Consider the following 18,193-nt stretch of genomic DNA (forward strand, 5'->3'; position numbering starts at 1 on the left):
GTAACCGTTCAACTTTGGACATAGGTGTTTTGGGTTATATCGGCATACTTTAACATAAGGAACACCCTCCCGAAGTTTGGCACATTCCTCCTGGGACACCCTGTATATATGAAGGGCGTTCCATATATAATGCCTCCAATTTTTTTGTGTTAATATGTAACGTCTGAGCTGGATGTTGGTGGTGTTGTAGTAAAGGTTGAACCTTCCTGCCAATGTACTGTTAGTTTGATTGTTGTGCGACATAGCAACAGCAGAGCAGTCTACCAGAATGGCGTCTGACATAGAAATGCATACAAAACAGAGATGTGTTATTGAATTTCTCACCGCCGAACAAATTGCACCCATTGACATCCATCAGTGCTTGCTAAAGGTTTACGGAGATGATACAGTGTATGTCAGCACAGTGAGGCAGTGGGTAGTGTGTTTCAATAGTGGCGAAAGTGAAGTGCACAACAGGCCATGCCCTGGGCATCCCTGCTCAGCTGCCACTCCTCACACTGAACAGTGCCTCATTTGTACAGAATGGCAGATGACGACCAGGGAACTCTGTGCACGGCTTAATATCGGCTGTGATGCATTGGAAACAATGTTGGGGAAGCTGGATTATCGCAAATTTGTTTCAGGTGGGTCCTGCGAATGCTTCACAGGACCACAAAACTCAACAAATGGAAGTCTGTTAGAACCTGTTGCACCAGTTTGAGGCTGAAGGTGACAAATTTCTGGACAGCATTGTCACCAAAGATGAGACCTGGTGTCACCACTATGAGCCGGCATCCAAAAGACAGTCCACAGAGTGGCAACATCTGCATTCCCCACGAAAAAAGAAGTTCAAGACAGCCGTCAGCAGGGAAAGTGATGTGCACGGTCTTTTGGGATAGGCGGGGTGTGATTTTGTTGGATTTCCTGGAGCCTGGTGAGACTGTCAATTCTGAACGCTACAAGACAACACTGACTAAGCTGAAAGCCCGCATTTCCCGAGTCAGGCCAGAGAAGCAGACAATCTTTTGCTTGCCACACGATAATGCTAGACCCCATACCAGTTTGGCGACCACCGCACACATTGCAAAGTTTGGCTGGACTGTCCTACCACATCTACCTTATAGCCCTGATTTAGCACCTTCAGACCTCCATCTCTTTGGGCCTATGAAAGATGTACTACGTGGGCAACATTTTCCAGACAACGATGCTATCATTGCAGCTGTAAGAAAGTGGCTAGCCTCTGCTGGCGCAGACTTTTACGCGCGCAGCATACAGGCTCTTGTTCAATGCTGCAAAAGTGCATAATGAAAGGTGGTGATTATGTGGAAAAATAACTGTAAGTAGCTGAAATTTTGCTCTATTTAACTGCGTTATTATGCTTTCTGTATCTGTTGTAGTTTTCATTAAAAGAAAATAGGAGTCATTATATACAGAACGCTCCTCGTATACATGCACTTATGCAAATAAACTTTGCATCCTGCCTTGTGATGTTAAACAGTATTATTTTTTCAGCTTTTCACTCTTTATTTTTGTGTGTGTTTTATAGATAGAAGAAATGCTGACACCACCAGAGCAGGCACTGCTTGAAAAAGTTCGCACAATGATCAACAAGTTGAGTGAAGCAGAGCTCCAGTTAGATGAGACTATGTTCATTCTACAACTTTATTTAAGTTACCAGGTCTGATTACTGTGCTGTATAGTTTTATGTGTGACTAGCAAGCCAAGTAAAGGACTGAAGTGTTTTTATGTTGCCACTTCAATTTCTCCCATGAATGATAACTGAATTAGTAAGGAGATGAAATTTGTGTAAAGTAATATATGTACGACTGTCTGCATAGAGCTCAGCCCTTCTTGAGAACCCACCAGTTGTGCAGCTACTCAAGAGTTTCCTAACAGTTTATGGAACTGGAAGATTCATTACCGTTTTCACAAGAGCCCTCCACTGGTCCCTGTTCTGAGTCTAATCAATCCAGTCCGTACCAGTCCATCATATCTAAGTTCAATTTTAATATTACGGCCTTCCTAGTGATCTTTTTCCTTCTATCTTTCCCACCAATATCCTATATGCATTATCCAGCTCCCCAATCATGCTACATTCCCTGCCCATCTTATCATCCTTGATTATTTACTAATATATGTTCTTTCATTAAATTTGTATTGAGGTCAAAATTATGTATTTTTGAACTATGAGTAAAATGGGAATACCTAAAATAAGTAAAAACATAATTTCAGCTTTAAATAACAGGAAGCATAACTAAAGTAGTACGTGGTGCGTTCAAGTTCTAAGGTCTCCGATTTGTTTCTCACACAATAATCATACAAAAAATTTGAAACTTCTGTCACTTTTCAACGTAATCTCCCTGCAGCCATACACATTTTTCACAACGTCGACGCCATGATTCCATGGCCACTGCGAACGCTTCTGTAGGAGTCTCTTTTGACCACTGATGCAATAGCGGCATGACTGGTGAATGTGCGAGTGTCTTTCATCGTTGGGAAAAGCCAAAAATCGCTAGAAGCCAGGTCAGGTGAGTAGGGAGCATGAGAAACCACTTCAAGGTTGTTTTCACGAAGAAACTGCTGTGTCGCATATGCTCGATGCACTGGTGCATTGTCCTGGTGAATGAGCACACGTGCCGCCTTTTCCGGCCGTTTTTCTCGCAGTGCTGGAAGGAGCTTGTTCTTCAAAACATCTTGGTAGGATGCACCTGTCACCATAGTGCCCTTTGGAATGCAGTGAGTAAGGATTATGCCATCGCTGTCCCAAAACATGGCCACCATCATTTTTTCACCACTGGTGCTTACCCAAAATTTTGTTGGTGGTGGTGAGTCTGTGTGCTTTCATTGAGCTGACTGTCACTTTGTTTCAGGATTGAAAAACGGCATCCATGTCTCATCCATTGTTACAATTGATGAAAAGAAAGTCCCATTCATTCTTTCATCATGTGTCAACATCGCCTGGCAAATTGCCATGCGCGCAGCCTTGTGGTCGTCCACCAGCATTAGTGGCACCCACCTGGAGGACACTTTCTGCATTCGCAGGTCTTCATGCAAGATTGTGTGCACAGATCCCACAGAAATGCCAACTTTGGAGGCAATGTTTTCCACACTCAATCGACGATCCTCCAGAACAACTTTCTCAACTCACTCGACCATGTTGTCAGACCAGCTGGTGCGAGGCCGAGTCTGTTTTGGTTCGTTGTCACACAATGTTCTGCCTTCTTTGAACTGTCACCCACAAACGCACATTTTTCACATTCATGACACCATCACCACATGTCTCACTCAACTGGCGATGAATTTCAGTGGGTGTCACACGCAAGTGGAGAAAATGAATGATTACTTGCTGTTCTTGTAATGAAAACATCGCCATTTTAGGTATCAAAAACACTCCTCACTCTTGCCACCACCACTAGAGTTCTGTGTGCCATACAGTGCTGCCATCTCTATCACGCATTCACAAAGAGTGCACATGTATTTTAAACTAAACCGCATGTGTCTATCTGCTCCCAGTCCTGAGAAAAAAATCTGAGAACTTGAACGCCCCTCGTATATACCCTGCTCTGTTTTCATTATCTTTTATTCAGATGCCAGGTCTTCTCAAAGAGCAGAATCACCCTACTTGTAATCTCCAAAGGCCAATTGACATGAACTTTTTGGTACAGAATGCAGAGATTCAGTACAACTAATATCGGAGCCCATTATTCTACATTATCCTCAGGCATTTCAGTTCATATGGTAGTGTGGATTAGGACACTGTGTAGTCTGATAGGTGAGTACAACATGATAGAGGCATGTACTGCCTTTGTAATCAGAGCGAGAGTGACTTCCATGCAGAAGACCACAATGTGAATTCATGTCATCATGCAGACCCCAGATTTTATGAATTTTATCTCAGTTTGCATTCATATTTTTGTAAGGTCCAATTTAAAAATTACCTCTTTCCAGTCCTCAGAATGGCCACTATTGAAAGCCACTACCAACCAACATGACTGAGGACATAGTCTCTGTGTAGTAGTTATCTGTGAAGTGTAGTCAGATGCTGTAATAATGTCCAATAAATCCAGTTATCAATCCAAAACCGTTTGTCATCACTCAACATGTGACCATGTATATTTGTTGTTCTTTGTTTCTCGCAGGTGACCAGTCCAGATAGTTGCAAGTTCCTCAACTTGACAACATTAGCAAAACTAGATGAGTTGCATAATTTAAAAGCTCTCCATTGTGTAATATTCTCCATTCCCTACAATTCAAACATTTTTCTTACCCATCCCATGTTGATAAATATTTGTTTTATATGAAAATTTGTGTGTTACCTTATGGTATCGTTAGTCTGTGTATTAGATGCTGGCCTTACATGCCTAAGGTTAAAGACCTATTTAGGTCCAATGCAATTTTTATCCTTGTTGATAATCAACCCACACACGTGTGACTTGTAGCTGTGCCACTGTGAGGAATACCAAATGCCTATCATGTTTCATGATTAACAGGTCCTCTCCAGCATACTGTCATTTTTCTGAAGTGGTAACTGCTAACTCATGGGCAGCATCTTGCATTAAGTAATAAAGATGATACTGCTGCTACCAGAATCTTAACTATGTAAGTAAATATGATGTAATAAGGTGCACATAGTTTGACTGTATTAGATGCTGGTGGCAGGGTGGGCTGATGGCCAAGATTCTCCATGTCCAAAACAAACTCTAGCACTGCTGAGGGGATAGGGCAGTCTGCATAAGGTTTCAGTGCTATGAATAAATAAACCTTTTGATGATATTTTAGAGAAAAGTGAAAAATAAAATAATATTTTTATTCAGTTAAAGCATTACATTTTTCTTTATGTGATGGTCATATTTTTTTAAAGACATTTGGGACATGCTTTGAATAGAAGAAGGGAAGGATTGGAAGAGGGTAGGTAGCAGAATATTTACACTCTTAACAGTGATGCACATTTCTTTAAAATTAAGAATAATTATACACTGGTTGGCATATCAGTAATGCTGTAGACTTGTGTTCAGGTGGTGCTTGGTTTGAATCTTGTCTGGGTTACCAAATCTCATGATAGGGTTATCTTGGTTTTCTCAGTTCTTCCAGGCAATGTAAGACCTTTGTTACATCATGACCACTACTTCCTTTCAAATTCATTATTCATCAGTCACCCTACTGTTTCACCGACAACAATGGACAATTAAACACTCTCTGTTACAGGCCTTTTCAGAACAGATGTCTCCCTCAAGGTCCAATTTTTGTTACAAGAGTACAAAATTTATTTGAAAATGAAATCTGGAACATATCTTAAATTCTTAACCAATAATCCTGAAAGGGTCATATTCATATCTTTATTTGTTGCAGAAGTCTGTATTTGGTGATAGCCTCCGGATATAGTATAAGTAATGTTTTATCATATATAGGTCACCAGTACTATAATACTTAACTACTTACACCAATTGTGTACACATCATAACATATGGTGAGTCTTCCTCTAAAGCATCTCAAAGATTTGAGCTTTATACAATATTTTAAGTGATTTTATTACATTGGAACAGCACATTTTCATGTAGAACACAATAAATAAATAAAATATTTTATCAAAATTACCTGTAATTTTCTTTACTTTTGTAAAATGAATATGTTTTTTTGTTATTTTTGAAGTTTTACTTTTTGTCAAAAATATTCATTTTCCCCACCTGCCTTTGCAGATCTTATGAGTACTAGTGCTTTAAATCACTGTTCATAGCTAGACTGTGTTACAGAGTTTTCTTGAGGAAATGGTAAAGAAATTCTTTACTTTTGTGGAACCAGAAGGTTTACTGTGTTATCATAAACCTCTGCTCTGAGCTGGTTGAATCAAGTCACCACCTTTTATTCAGTTCTAAAAATTTCTCTTGCCTTGAAATTTCTGTTTACATTAACAAGGAACTGAAAGCTATTTGTTCCACGCTGAACTCTGTTGGAAAAACTTCTGATATTTTGAGCAAATCATGAGCTTAGATTGCTCAGTCAGTACACTGACTATGTCATGGAAAATTCATTTGATTTGTGGAAGGAGGGGAGATTCTGCCCTTCATGATTACAAATAAATTAGCTCGGGAATCAGCTAGTCTAGCAAGTCTTGCGTCTCGTTCTTGGGGACAGTGTGAAGTAGACCATGCATCTCCTGGTGCTGAGTTCATAAATGGGTAGACCTCTTTCTCCAGTCCGCAATTTTTTTATGGTACTTAATTGTGCTCTTTACATACAAGCATTTTTTCCCCAATCATGCTCGGGTATGAGTTGTTACATACGCCACTTTAAATGTCTTTACCCATACAAGTGATTTGTAGAAAGGTATTTTTATTTCAACAATATCCAATCAGCCTGTTTTTTATTTTTCTTGCATATATAGAGATTAATTTCTTTTTGGCATGTTCCTGGAATACCACTAAATAAAAACTATCTTAATTTGTTGATAATGAAGCATAAACTAGACCAAAATAATTGTGACCGCCATGGAAATATATGATAATTTTGATGTCCGCATTTCGTAAAACTTGTCGCACATAGCTTTTTATAAAGGACATGATACCACGTAGCTCCGAATGATTCGGGCTGAATTTTATTTATCCCGCTAAATATGCATTGACATAGTCTCACTTATTCGCCTACGATGATTTTCCGGTCATGTGATCTTCAACGCCATATTGGATAGGGGCCACGAGGTTTAGTGAAGAAAAATAAGATTTACCGGATTTTTGTGAAAAGTTAAGCATGCCCTCGAGTAATCCTTTACCACCGAAAGAAAATGCACTTTTTAAACGGATACTGGTAAGTCTTGTTATTTTATATGTACAAAAGTAATCCATACCCAGACGTCAGCCAATGAAGGCCTTTGGGCTGGCCCAAACGATTACTATGAACTTTTTTAATACTATTTACATAGCCTTTGAACCCTAAATAATTTAATGTAGAATGTAATTTACATGTAATCTTAGCAGCATTGTAATATAAAAGTATTGTATGTAGAGACGTAATACGGATCAGGGTTATATAAATTTATACTAATGCCAAGTTAATGAGTAATCATTTGACCTAACCTAACTTTCTTTTTATGTCCATTTGAGATTAGATAAATGTAAAACATGTGGACAGTTTTTTCTGCTTTTAGAACGTTTCAATTTGTCTCGCCATCTATCACAATTTTGACACGTGCTTTAAGTAAATACCTGGCTATTTGACTTATTAACTTCAATTTTAAGTTTATTTGCTATCTGTATACCTAATGCATATTTAATTGTCAGTATGATGTAATAAATTGCACCTTGTGTATTTCAGAAATGCTATGAACAAAAGCAATACAAAAATGGGCTAAAATTTGCAAAACAAATTCTCTCCAATCCAAAATATGCAGAGCATGGAGGTGAGTAAGCTCTTAAAGGACCTAACATGGATTATAGTCAGGTGTATTGATTATTAAGCTCAGTTGATTGAAGTGTTTATTTTGTTGAAAAATGAGGTTTCTCCATATTTATTGCAATTTTATTATGTATTCTGTATGGAGCAACAATTCTGAACTATGCCAGCATAAGTAAGACTTCTGATGAATATGATTGAATTTAAATGTGAAGTATGTCTTTAGTCGTGATATGCATTCAAGATATTCACAGTAACATGCACAATTGTACCCCCTTGCTCACAGTATGTCTTGTGGTGTACATTGTAGTACATTATTCATTTCTCATACTGTAACAGTTATCTTACTCAGTTGTCCCTTGCATGGGAGCAGTGCCTCAGTATATGTTTGGCCTTGACATACTCATATGTGGTTCACAGCTTGCTCTCAGTGAGTGGTTTGGTATAGTGTTAGTGCTCTAGGCTTGTAGTTTGCAGGTGCTTGGTTCATATAGCCAGGATGTCAGGTAACCTGACTGAGGTTATTTGTGGTTTCCATCAGCCCTCTAGACAAACGCTGGGATGTTACCCCAGTTAGGCCACAACCAGTTTGTGTGAAGTCCTTCCCACTTCATTTGTCATCCTACCTTTTGGTGATATTTTGACTCACAGCGTTGTAAAATAACTGACAAAAGATATACATGTATTTTGTAATCTGTTCATACCTTTCTGTTACTAGCAAATTTTTCATATTCTCTTCATTGTTGTTTGTATAAAACACCATTTATCTCTGTTCACTGTGAGTAGTAATGACATTTTTTATTAAGTTTGTGTGTATGGAGTACATGGTGTGACAATATTAAAGGTTATAGGTGGGGAGGAGATAGAATTCCTTAGTGCATGCAGTGTGGGATGCTATTCAACTGTTGCTTTTATGAGAACTGGGGTGGTTACACATTTGTCAGTTGTTGAAAAACAATTCTGCAGGTGTAATCATTTGTAGGGGTACTGCTACCTCTGTGACACTCATCATACTCATAATTTTAAAATTTGTCATACTACACTATAGTTATCGAACAAAATGTGTTGGATGCTACTAAAATGACATACTAATGAACTGTTTTCATTTATCAAATATTTTATGCAGAGACACTTGCGATGAAGGGTTTGACCCTGAACTGTATGGGCCGTAAAGATGAAGCGTACGAACATGTAAGACGTGGATTACGCAATGACCTCAAGTCACATGTCTGTTGGCATGTGTATGGTTTACTTCAACGTTCCGATAAGAAGTATGATGAAGCCATCAAGTGCTATCGCAATGCACTAAAATGGGAAAAAGACAATATTCAAATATTAAGGGATTTATCCCTTTTACAGATCCAGATGCGAGATTTGGAAGGGTATAGGGTAAGGAAATGTTGCTGTTATATTTATTATGAAGGATATAAGTTTTTCATTGCATTTAATATTAAATTGCACCAATCCAGATTCCAGTTAGTTACTTTGGTATGTGGTGACAAGAATCGTTTGTGTTGTTATTGCTTGTGTTGGTCTTGTAAATTAATTGAAATAAAACCTGAATTGAGAGGAATGTATGTGTGGCTACCAGCAAGATTTGTGAAGGCCAGTACATGTGTGTTTGCCATTGAGGATCATATACGCATTGGCTAATGTGAGGTATAAATCCATTCAGTCAGTAAAATATCAGCCATTTGAAGTGAGTATGTTGCAGCCTTGTTTTTGTGTTTATGTTAATTATCTGCTGCTACAATTAAACTCTCTGAGGCTCTGCACTTAACAATTTAATATATGTCATAAATGGGGAAACTTTCCAATGAATTTTCAAGGGCATTTACGCTAATATTGTAACATTGACTTATCAATTCAGGATACCAGGTATCAGCTTTTTATGCTACGTCCAACACAGCGTGCATCATGGATTGGCTTTGGAATGGCATATCACCTTCTCCAAGATTATGATACCGCATTGAGGATATTGGAAGAATTTCGCAAGACTCAGTTGGTAAGCATCAGATGTGATGTTCCAGTAAAAAAAAAGTAAAGGCATCCTGTAACAGGCCGTGGAGACCTATAAGGTTGTGAGATGTTGAGGTTCACACATTTTCTAGACAGTTGGCTCATAGATGGCGGCAAGGTTGTGAGTCCTATGTGCTGGCTGCCCTTTAACCCCAGGAAAATTCCTGGTACTCATTTCTTTGAGTCAATCCCAGGGCCATAGTGTGGCTGGAAGGATTAGTTCAATTGAAAAAAATCCAGTGGCCTCATCGGGACTTGAACCGCCAACCTTCCGGCTTGTAGCATAGTGCCTCAACGAACTAGACCACTGCATTCCCCCATTCCTTCAGTATGCATTAGTAATAAAGATAAGTTATCTGGAAGTGTAGGCTTATTTCTTGTCTGATTTATCTGATGAAGGAGAGAAAGCTGGTTGCAAAAATGTAATAAAGCTCTGGAATGGTGGACAAAGNAGAGTTGTGGCTTAAGATTGCATTTTGTTACATGATTTAGGACATTGAAGTCTTGATTAGCTTTTGTGCTTTTCAGAAGAGCTCTTTCGACTATGAGCATAGTGAGCTTCTACTGTACCAGAATATGGTTATACAGGAATCAGGAGCATTGAAGGAAGCTCTGGATCATTTAACTCGATACAGTGATCAGATCTGTGATAAGCTTTCCATCAAGGAAACCTTAGGTAAGTTCTGTGCCAGATGTTCAGCATTGTAAGTTTATGAAGGTGGAATGTTCTGTGATGCTGTTAGTACAGTAACTCCTGAATAATTTGAGCAGATTATCTGAAGGCTTTGTTTAGAAAATTGGCTGGTTTGCAACTTTTTGTAGTGAATGTACCACTTCTGTCATACCGCTGTTTGAAGTTTGCCTTTGCTTCTTTGTCTCAGTGCTAAATTAGTTTTTGATTGTTTTGCTTTCAATGATGTTGAGATTGTTATGCATTTTAGATGCAAGACACACGGTACAGAATTAATTAAAGTAAAAGTTTGTGTTATGTTTTTCAGTTTCACTTCTTATGTGTTGTGAACTTTCTGATTTTTTTAGTTTTCTTGATTGCAGGCAAACTGAACTTGAAGCTAAAGAGATATAAGGAAGCAGAGCTCTATTATAAGGATTTACTTATGAGGAATCCAGAGAACACTATGTATTACGTCAAATTACAAGAAGCCCAGCAGTTGTCGACAGCAAATGAAAAACTAAATATGTTTTCTGAATTCCAAGAATTGTTTCCCCGAGCACTTGCACCAAGGCGACTTCCACTTACTTTTGCTTCAGGTGAGTTTGTGACACCAAGTTGGACAGTTATTAATGTATAGAATTCTGCGTGTAAGCTTCCCCAACCAGATTTAATTACTGAACATGGGCATTCTATAAGTTCTTCCCAGAATTTCTTCTTTTCTTTGCTTTGTGTCATTGAAGACATAATTCAGTAAATTGTTCTTTCTAATACAGTATACCCGAAATTATTTGTTGCAGTGAAAGGGTGAGGACTCATAAATATTAAAAAAATATGGATGATCCAAGTTGTGAGTGTGATCAGGGGACTGAGGTGGTTGTTGAATGTAGAAATTTGGAAATGTATGCATGGTATGTTATATATTCCGTTATTGTTTATCTCAAATATTGTCACTTGTTCAGAAGATATGTATTGAGCATAAAATGTGTGTTTCATTGTTCTCTACATCTTCTGTTTGAAACATATTTTGCTTTGATAACTGTTTAGCAACTTATGCCAAGGATATGTGCAAAAACATACATAGGTCTTCTTATAAAGTGTTTGTTAAAATTGTCGAATTTGAGTGAGTGGCTTGAATGTTTTTCATAAAACTCTGCAGTAGTAAATTGCATGGAAATCCATCCAGCTGTTCTTGAATTGTTTCATGACTACAGACAGATGACTGTGTGTAATGAACACACTGTCTGCCCCACGGGGTTGCAGAGTTGCCTAAAAGGGCACATGAATAAGCTGCAAACTGCATAATATTCATATGGATAACCAGAAGTGTGCAGTATTATTCTTTAGCCTTGTGGTATACTCGATAAAGCCCCAAACACAGTACTTGATGAACTGGTGACCTAAGCTCTCCAGAATTTTCCTCTTTCCAGACCGCTATGAGGGTATTTCTCTTTTAAAGAAATTATTAGGCAAGTCTTATAAAGAGAATCATTTAGGCATGCTTGTTATTTGTGTGTGCAGGGGAAGAGTTTAGAATACTGGTCGACAAATATCTAAGACAAGGTCTGCACAAAGGTGTACCACCACTGTTTGTGGACCTTAGGTCCCTGTATAAGGACCCAGAGAAAGTGGTTGTTATACAAAGGCTCGTCCTGCAGTATGTTGATGCACTTCAGAAGGTTGGCAGATTCAGTGAAGAAGGTAACTGTAGTATTTGTTATAGTTATTAATATACTTTTTATTATTGTTGTAGCATTGGTCGTATTCCTAACAGATCAATGGACAAAGAGCTCATGGTCTTTTGTCTCCAGACAAGGTGTCCATTTTGATTTCTTGCCATTTTCTCTCCGCCTTTATGAAACATCTTATATTGAACATTCTGAAGGTCTCTTTCCCTTAAATTTTAATTGTAATGTTTTCCTTGCTATCCTTTTTCTAGCCTTCTGTTTTTACATGGCAAAACTGTTGTAAATTGTCTTCTTCCACCTTTAACAAATCTCAATTCCAGCATCTTCTACACATGAAAAAAATCATTTTTAATTGTATCCTTCATTATTTTACCCTCATTATTTCTTAGAAAGTGTGTAACCACCCTTTTGCTTATGTTCCTCTCTGTAAGTGTCATTATTTTGTCTTCATACATTTTAGTGTTGTTTTAAGATATACTTTATAGAATTTTGTTTTGCATTGCTTTGGTATCTCACAGTTCCATAATGTTCCTTTTATATTTTTGTAACAGTACTGTTTCTGGTTAGTGAATACAAACTCAGTCTTTCATTCGATATATCTGCATTTCAGAATATTTTCAAGATAATAAATTTATTCAGAAGTGTGCAGAAATCTGACTCCTTTTCTGTGGAATGTCACTGTCTACTGCATTTGAGCACAGAAAGTGTGTTTACTTATTTTACTTATTGTACTTCTGAATGTAGGTCACACTCCTATTTTATATTAGAAGATTTGGCACTCTTAATTTGTTGCAAGCATTTGCTGTTATGTTTTCATTAAGTTAATAAGCCATGCACATATATTTCTCAGGGGCACACGGTAGTGTAGTTGGTTGAGGCACTGTGCTACAAGCCAGAAGGTCGCAAGTTCAAGTCCCGATAAGGTCATTGGATTTTTTTCAATTGATCTAATCCTTCCAGCCGCACTATGGCCCTGGGGTCGACTACGGAAATGAGTACAAGGAATCTTCCGTGGGGGTTAAAGGACGGCCAGCATGCAAGGCTGGCAACCTTACTGTCATCTTTGAGCCGATGGTCTAAATAATATGGGACCCTCAACATCTCAAACCCTATGGGCCTTTACAGCCTTTTACAGGGATACTTTTACTTTTTTTTTTTAACATATATTTCTCGGTAGAGAACACACCACAGTTCTCAGTTCTGTCAGAGGAATGTAATAGACTCGAGAGATTCCAAAACAATGCAAATCAATAGTCTGTAAAGTGTATTTTAACCAATACGTTTAATGCTGGTACATGAACAGTTACATCGATGCTGTAAAGCTTAGATACGGACAACTGCATTAAATTAGTCAAATTAGTCAAAATTAGTCAAAAACATAATCTGAGCCAAGAATTTGAGAAGTATTGTGAGGAGATACCAAGAAGGAACAGAAACAGAAATAAACTTTTTTAGATAAATTATATATTTCAGAATTTGTTGTTGTAGTTAGAATAGAAATGGTTGAAATAGTTCGGCCAAGTAAACAGAAAGGGAAGGACATGGGAATTACAATTTAAAGGAAATGAACCTATGATGTGACCAAGAATGAGATGGGTCAGCTAGAAAATAGTGACAAGAAACCAGAAAGGAAGGATTATGGGAAGGTCAGATAGAATGGATACCTCACATGTATTGATCCAGAGTATAAAACAGGATTGATGATGGAAGATGAACATGCCTGTTAACTCCAATAACATGAATATTATTGTTTTGTTTCTGTGATACTTTACAGAGGACCAGTGACTAAGAAGCAAGGTTCTTGCTCCTGTTTGTTTACTTTTTTGCCATGGTTTAAAACTAGGTGTCTGTGTCAAAGTTCCTTTACAGAAACACAGGCTTTGCTGTCTTATCATCAACATGTTTTCACTGCAGTTTCAGCTCTTAAAATATAATAAGCATCCATTAAGAATTCAGAGTTGTGATGGATGGTTCACTTCATTTGCCTGTTACTTTGAAATTCAGAATACTTCATGAATGCATGAATTTCACTGTACAAATGTGAATCACAAATAAGCTAGGTTGTGTTTATTCAGTACACTGCATGTGTACCATGAATCTTGCTGATATTTATATGGTTAAAACGTTTTTCTTAAAAATATGTGCCATTATTCTGTGCTGAGTTCTCTCGTGTTCACTGTATCATGTTCTGTTGGCAGATTCAGAAAACTCACCCAAGGAACCTGCATCTGCTCTACTGTGGGCTTATTATTATTTAGCTCAACATTACGATTTCCTAGGCAATACAGAAAAGGCCTTGTCATACATTGATGCAGCACTTGATCATACTCCCACATTGATTGAGCTGTTTGTAACAAAGGGTAGGATATATAAGGTAAGACGCAAGCTTATCTTAGTTAAGATTCACTCAGTGATATCGTTTCTCCATTAAAATAGTCCTTTTTTATGTGATGAGATGGAATAGGGACCACTCAGCCTCGTGAGGATAATTGAGTACCAGCTAGTTCAAGGAAATAGCAGATTCGGTCTAGAAAACTGAGATTAAAGGTCACGGGAATTTGTTTGCATTGACCATGCAACACCCTCTGTCCACTAAAGTTGGCACTAAGTTTGCCAACAAAGCACAATAGATCACTGTAGGTCGCGGTGAAAGGGCCAAGAAGGCCCACCCCTTATACATTCATTCATTCAACTTCACCAGCAAGCGGTGCCACTCAGTCAGTATGTGGGGGATTTTCTTTTCATTTCAGGACCATGTTTTGCTGTCGTGACTAAAAAAGTTGTTCTTAGTCCTGTTTGATGTAGTGAGTAAATGTTTGAGGTTCCCAATGTTGGTTGTAATGACATTTTTCTTTTCTCCTGAAATGTTAATGTATATTTTTCAGTATTTATTCTGTAGGGACTTATTACCACAGTTGCTGGAAATAGAATGTTCTTAATGTGAATGAGTTTTTCTGTATGTACATTTAGAGTAAAAATAAGTTTTTAAGTAACAAAAAAACTATTTTTTATCATTTGTTGATATTATAAGGTGTGTGAAGGATGTTGAAATGACACCCATTTTAAGACTTTTTCTCAGCAACGGAGTAAAGGCCAGTCCCCATGGATGTTAGGACAGGCATTTCATTAATGCACCAGCTGATGAATCCTTTCTGCAAAGAACTCCTTGGGCTGCATCTCTAAGTTACAAGTGATCATTTTTGATCACATCAGCCATATTTGCTAGAAGTGATGTGAATGAGTCCTCATATTAAGAAGTGTATCAAAACCAAAGAACATAATATGTTGTCTTGTAAAAAGTATTGTCACATATTGGGGGTAGCATGACTGATAATTGTGGGTAATATATTTCATTGATTGGATTTATTAGATGTCTCTATTACAGTTACGCCTGATTACAACAGTTCACACAATTAACTTCTTGATAATGAATCTCTCACTCTTGTCTGGATCTTGCAGTGGTGTCTAGCCTCTAGTCTTCTACTTGAATGATATCTGTCTTTCAAAAACACGCTAATTTGCTTATGGACTGACGACTTCTCAACTGGCCTCCTTTTACCCCTGCTAGACAGCTGGGATAGGAATCACCTTGAAAAGTTCTTTTTCCGTCCGTGTTGTCACATGAATGTTTTTACAGTCCCTCCCTAGACAACGGTGTATTCACTGCTCTTTGTTGTAGTGGAAACATGAGTACCGAGCCGTTGTCTAGCAATGGACGTCTTTTCTGACTCCACCATTCCAGCTTTGAGGCACCATGTCACAGTATGTTAAGTTTGCCTCTTTGTTTCTTACTTTAACAGCTAATTTAACAAAAACGGAAAGTTCAACCAGATGAATAAATGTGTTCTGATGTAGATTCAGATTGTCTCCCAGAAAATAATTAAATTCTTATATGACGTGTGTTAACCACACGTTATTGCTACGCATTTATTTATTTATTTATTTATTTTTTTTGCAGCATGGTGGTGATGTAATGGAAGCATATAAATGGTTGGATGAAGCCCAAGGTCTTGATACTGCAGATCGATATATCAATTCTAAATGTGCGAAATATATGCTTCGGGCCAACTTGATCAAAGAAGCAGAAGAAATGTGTTCAAAGTTTACCAGGGTATGTTAACTTTGACTGAAGCACTGTAGGATACTTTGAAATGTTAGAACTATTTTTAGTGTTTTTAATTTTATTCCTTGATGTGGTGCTTTATCCAGAAGGTAACATTATAACATAAAATGTGTTAAGAATGGTTCTTTTGTGAAACTTAATATCAGATGTAACCAGAATTTTAGCTGAAAGAGTATGAATGTTTCACTTCTTCTTTGTAGTTTAACTGTTGGAGTGTATGATGTTGTATTATTAGGTAGTTGTGTTATGTTTAGTGTCTAGCATGTATTATATCAAACCTTTAATTTAATTGGGGCATATAGTAATTTACCCTTTTCTCTCATTAAATTTTGGCATGGAAGCTGCAGAAGGTTTGATATTCTTATCCTATATAACAAGGATATTGAATATTGTTTTCATTTTATAGGAAGGAGTTTCAGCAATGGAAAATTTGAATGAAATGCAATGTATGTGGTTCCAAACAGAATGTGCCTTGGCATATGAGAGGCTAGAAAAATGGGGGGATGCGTTAAAGAAATGCCATGAAGTAGACAGAGTAAGTAACAGTTTATTGCAATAACATTTGCTCAAAATGTGTTATGCATAACATAAATTTTAATCCATGATATGTATGCCGTCTCCGTCTTGTAGTGCACTCAATTTCACCTGTTATTTCACGACATGTNCAGTGCACTACAAGACGGACATGGCATACATATTATGGACGAAAATCAGTGCAACAGGACGCTAAAATACAACATTATAAATTTTAAATATGAGTTACCTCAGTGAGTGTGAGTTTGACAGATGAGCTGGATGCTCCTGTCAAAGCATGCAGACCCCATATAAAAAAATTCATAGTTCTGCTGTACAGAAAATTCATTCTGACAATATCCTGCTTAAAAATCAACAAAAGCTTTTGTTATCAGTGTCAGACACTTACGCTTGTCATAGTTAATAAATATGTTAACGCGAATGTCAGAAAATATTACTGTAAGTGCACTGTTAAAAGAATGTTAAAATGTATAAACAGTATTTCTGAATGTTAGTGAATGTGTGATATTATCGATTTTTCAGCATTTTTCTGAAATTATTGAAGATCAGTTTGACTTCCACACGTACTGCATGCGCAAAATGACGCTGCGATCATATGTGGGATTGCTGAGGTTAGAGGATGTTTTACGTGCTCACCCGTTCTACTTCAAGGCTGCCCGTTGTGCAATTGAGGTCTACCTCAGGCTCCATGACAAGCCACTTAAAGATGAGACTGCAGAACAGGAATTCAATACAGGTAGGGCAACAGTTACATTATTCCACTTGCATGCCTTCATGAAACATGAATACAGCGTTGGGATCGACAGAATTTGAATAAGCTACATATCAGTTTTTGGCTTTTTAGCTGAATTCCTATAAAATGTAGTTATTGCAATGTTCAACTTTACTGCCTCACCTAGATATTATGTTTCGTTGTGTTAGGAGACTTGGAATATAGACTTTAAAACTCCCACTACTATTCGTTTGATGAATCAAGAAACCGAACATTTTAATAACACGTGATTTATGCATATAACAGTCTCAGGAGCTATATATGCACTATAGTCAGTTTCTATTGTTCACGAATGGTTTATGTGTTGTACAGTAAACATTTTAAGCGATAGTGGCTTCTAAAGTAATGCTGGAATGAATTTGGAAGTTTGCTTAGCTCATTTGATCTGTGTTTCATGTTGCAGGATTGTTTTTAAAGTTAGATGCTGTCAGTTACCACTAGATGTATGTATGTGTGCATAAGTACTTGTTTCTTAGATTAACCCTGTTGCATGCTGCAAGCCGCTTAGATCTGCTTGGCATATATGCAGTAGAACTGCTGGAGCTGAAGAGATTGGCTGAATCTTGATTACTTAGTACAGCATTTCTGTCAATAGATGGCATGTAGTGGTGTATACTTATGTTCATAGGAAAGAACAGGTTCTTAATAATATCAGTGTCTGTGGTAAAAATGTGGTTATCTGTGTGCAACTGCATTTATCCTGAAGCAGCCTTAGCATTTCTATTGAGTAGTTCAGTGGCAGGGGTTGGCATACAGGGGGTTGAAGACTGATTTGTTTTCAACTGTAAATTAATTTGTAACATTATTATGTGGGAAGCTTCATGATGCAATTACTTAACTGTGAGGGAAGTTATTCCGACAGGTTTTTTCCATGCCTTTCTGTAGTTTGTGTAAGCAGCACTTGTTACACAATGTATTTTGAAACAGATGTACTTCATCCAAACCTTTTACTTTTAATTATCAGTGTCAGGGCTTCAAAAAATACTGTCACCTGTTAACCTGAGAACTCGATTTTGTGTTAG

The 18,193-nt window shown here is 37.6% G+C and overlaps 2 protein-coding genes across 4 annotated transcripts in view; both read left to right on the forward strand.

Annotated features, from left to right (window-relative positions):
* Nucleotides 1-1,885, forward strand: part of LOC111872561 (DNA-directed RNA polymerase III subunit RPC3) — an 11,699-nt gene extending 9,814 nt beyond the window's left edge. Inside the window, exon 9 of one of the 2 annotated variants that reach the window (XM_023866598.2) lies at nt 1,526-1,885. In XM_023866598.2, coding sequence (XP_023722366.1) covers nt 1,526-1,663 — 138 coding nt within the window. In that variant the 3' untranslated portion in view covers nt 1,664-1,885. Of the gene's footprint in view, nt 1-623; nt 878-1,525 lie in introns of those variants that run through there. The other variant, XM_023866599.2, reaches the window with a different exon arrangement.
* A 4,739-nt stretch (nt 1,886-6,624) lies between these two features.
* Nucleotides 6,625-18,193, forward strand: part of LOC111872564 (N-alpha-acetyltransferase 15, NatA auxiliary subunit) — a 97,359-nt gene continuing 85,790 nt past the window's right edge. The window contains exons 1-11 of one of the 2 annotated variants that reach the window (XM_023866607.2): nt 6,625-6,780; nt 7,288-7,372; nt 8,492-8,754; nt 9,236-9,370; nt 9,916-10,060; nt 10,438-10,653; nt 11,576-11,755; nt 13,941-14,116; nt 15,701-15,853; nt 16,272-16,400; nt 16,922-17,135. In XM_023866607.2, coding sequence (XP_023722375.1) covers nt 6,724-6,780; nt 7,288-7,372; nt 8,492-8,754; nt 9,236-9,370; nt 9,916-10,060; nt 10,438-10,653; nt 11,576-11,755; nt 13,941-14,116; nt 15,701-15,853; nt 16,272-16,400; nt 16,922-17,135 — 1,753 coding nt within the window. In that variant the 5' untranslated portion in view covers nt 6,625-6,723. Of the gene's footprint in view, nt 6,781-7,287; nt 7,373-8,491; nt 8,755-9,235; nt 9,371-9,912; nt 10,061-10,437; nt 10,654-11,575; nt 11,756-13,940; nt 14,117-15,700; nt 15,854-16,271; nt 16,401-16,921; nt 17,136-18,193 lie in introns of both variants that reach the window. The other variant, XM_023866606.2, reaches the window with a different exon arrangement.

Source organism: Cryptotermes secundus, unplaced genomic scaffold (assembly GCF_002891405.2).
Source record: "Cryptotermes secundus unplaced genomic scaffold, Csec_1.0 scaffold1045, whole genome shotgun sequence".
Classification (NCBI taxonomy): domain Eukaryota; kingdom Metazoa; phylum Arthropoda; class Insecta; order Blattodea; family Kalotermitidae; genus Cryptotermes; species Cryptotermes secundus.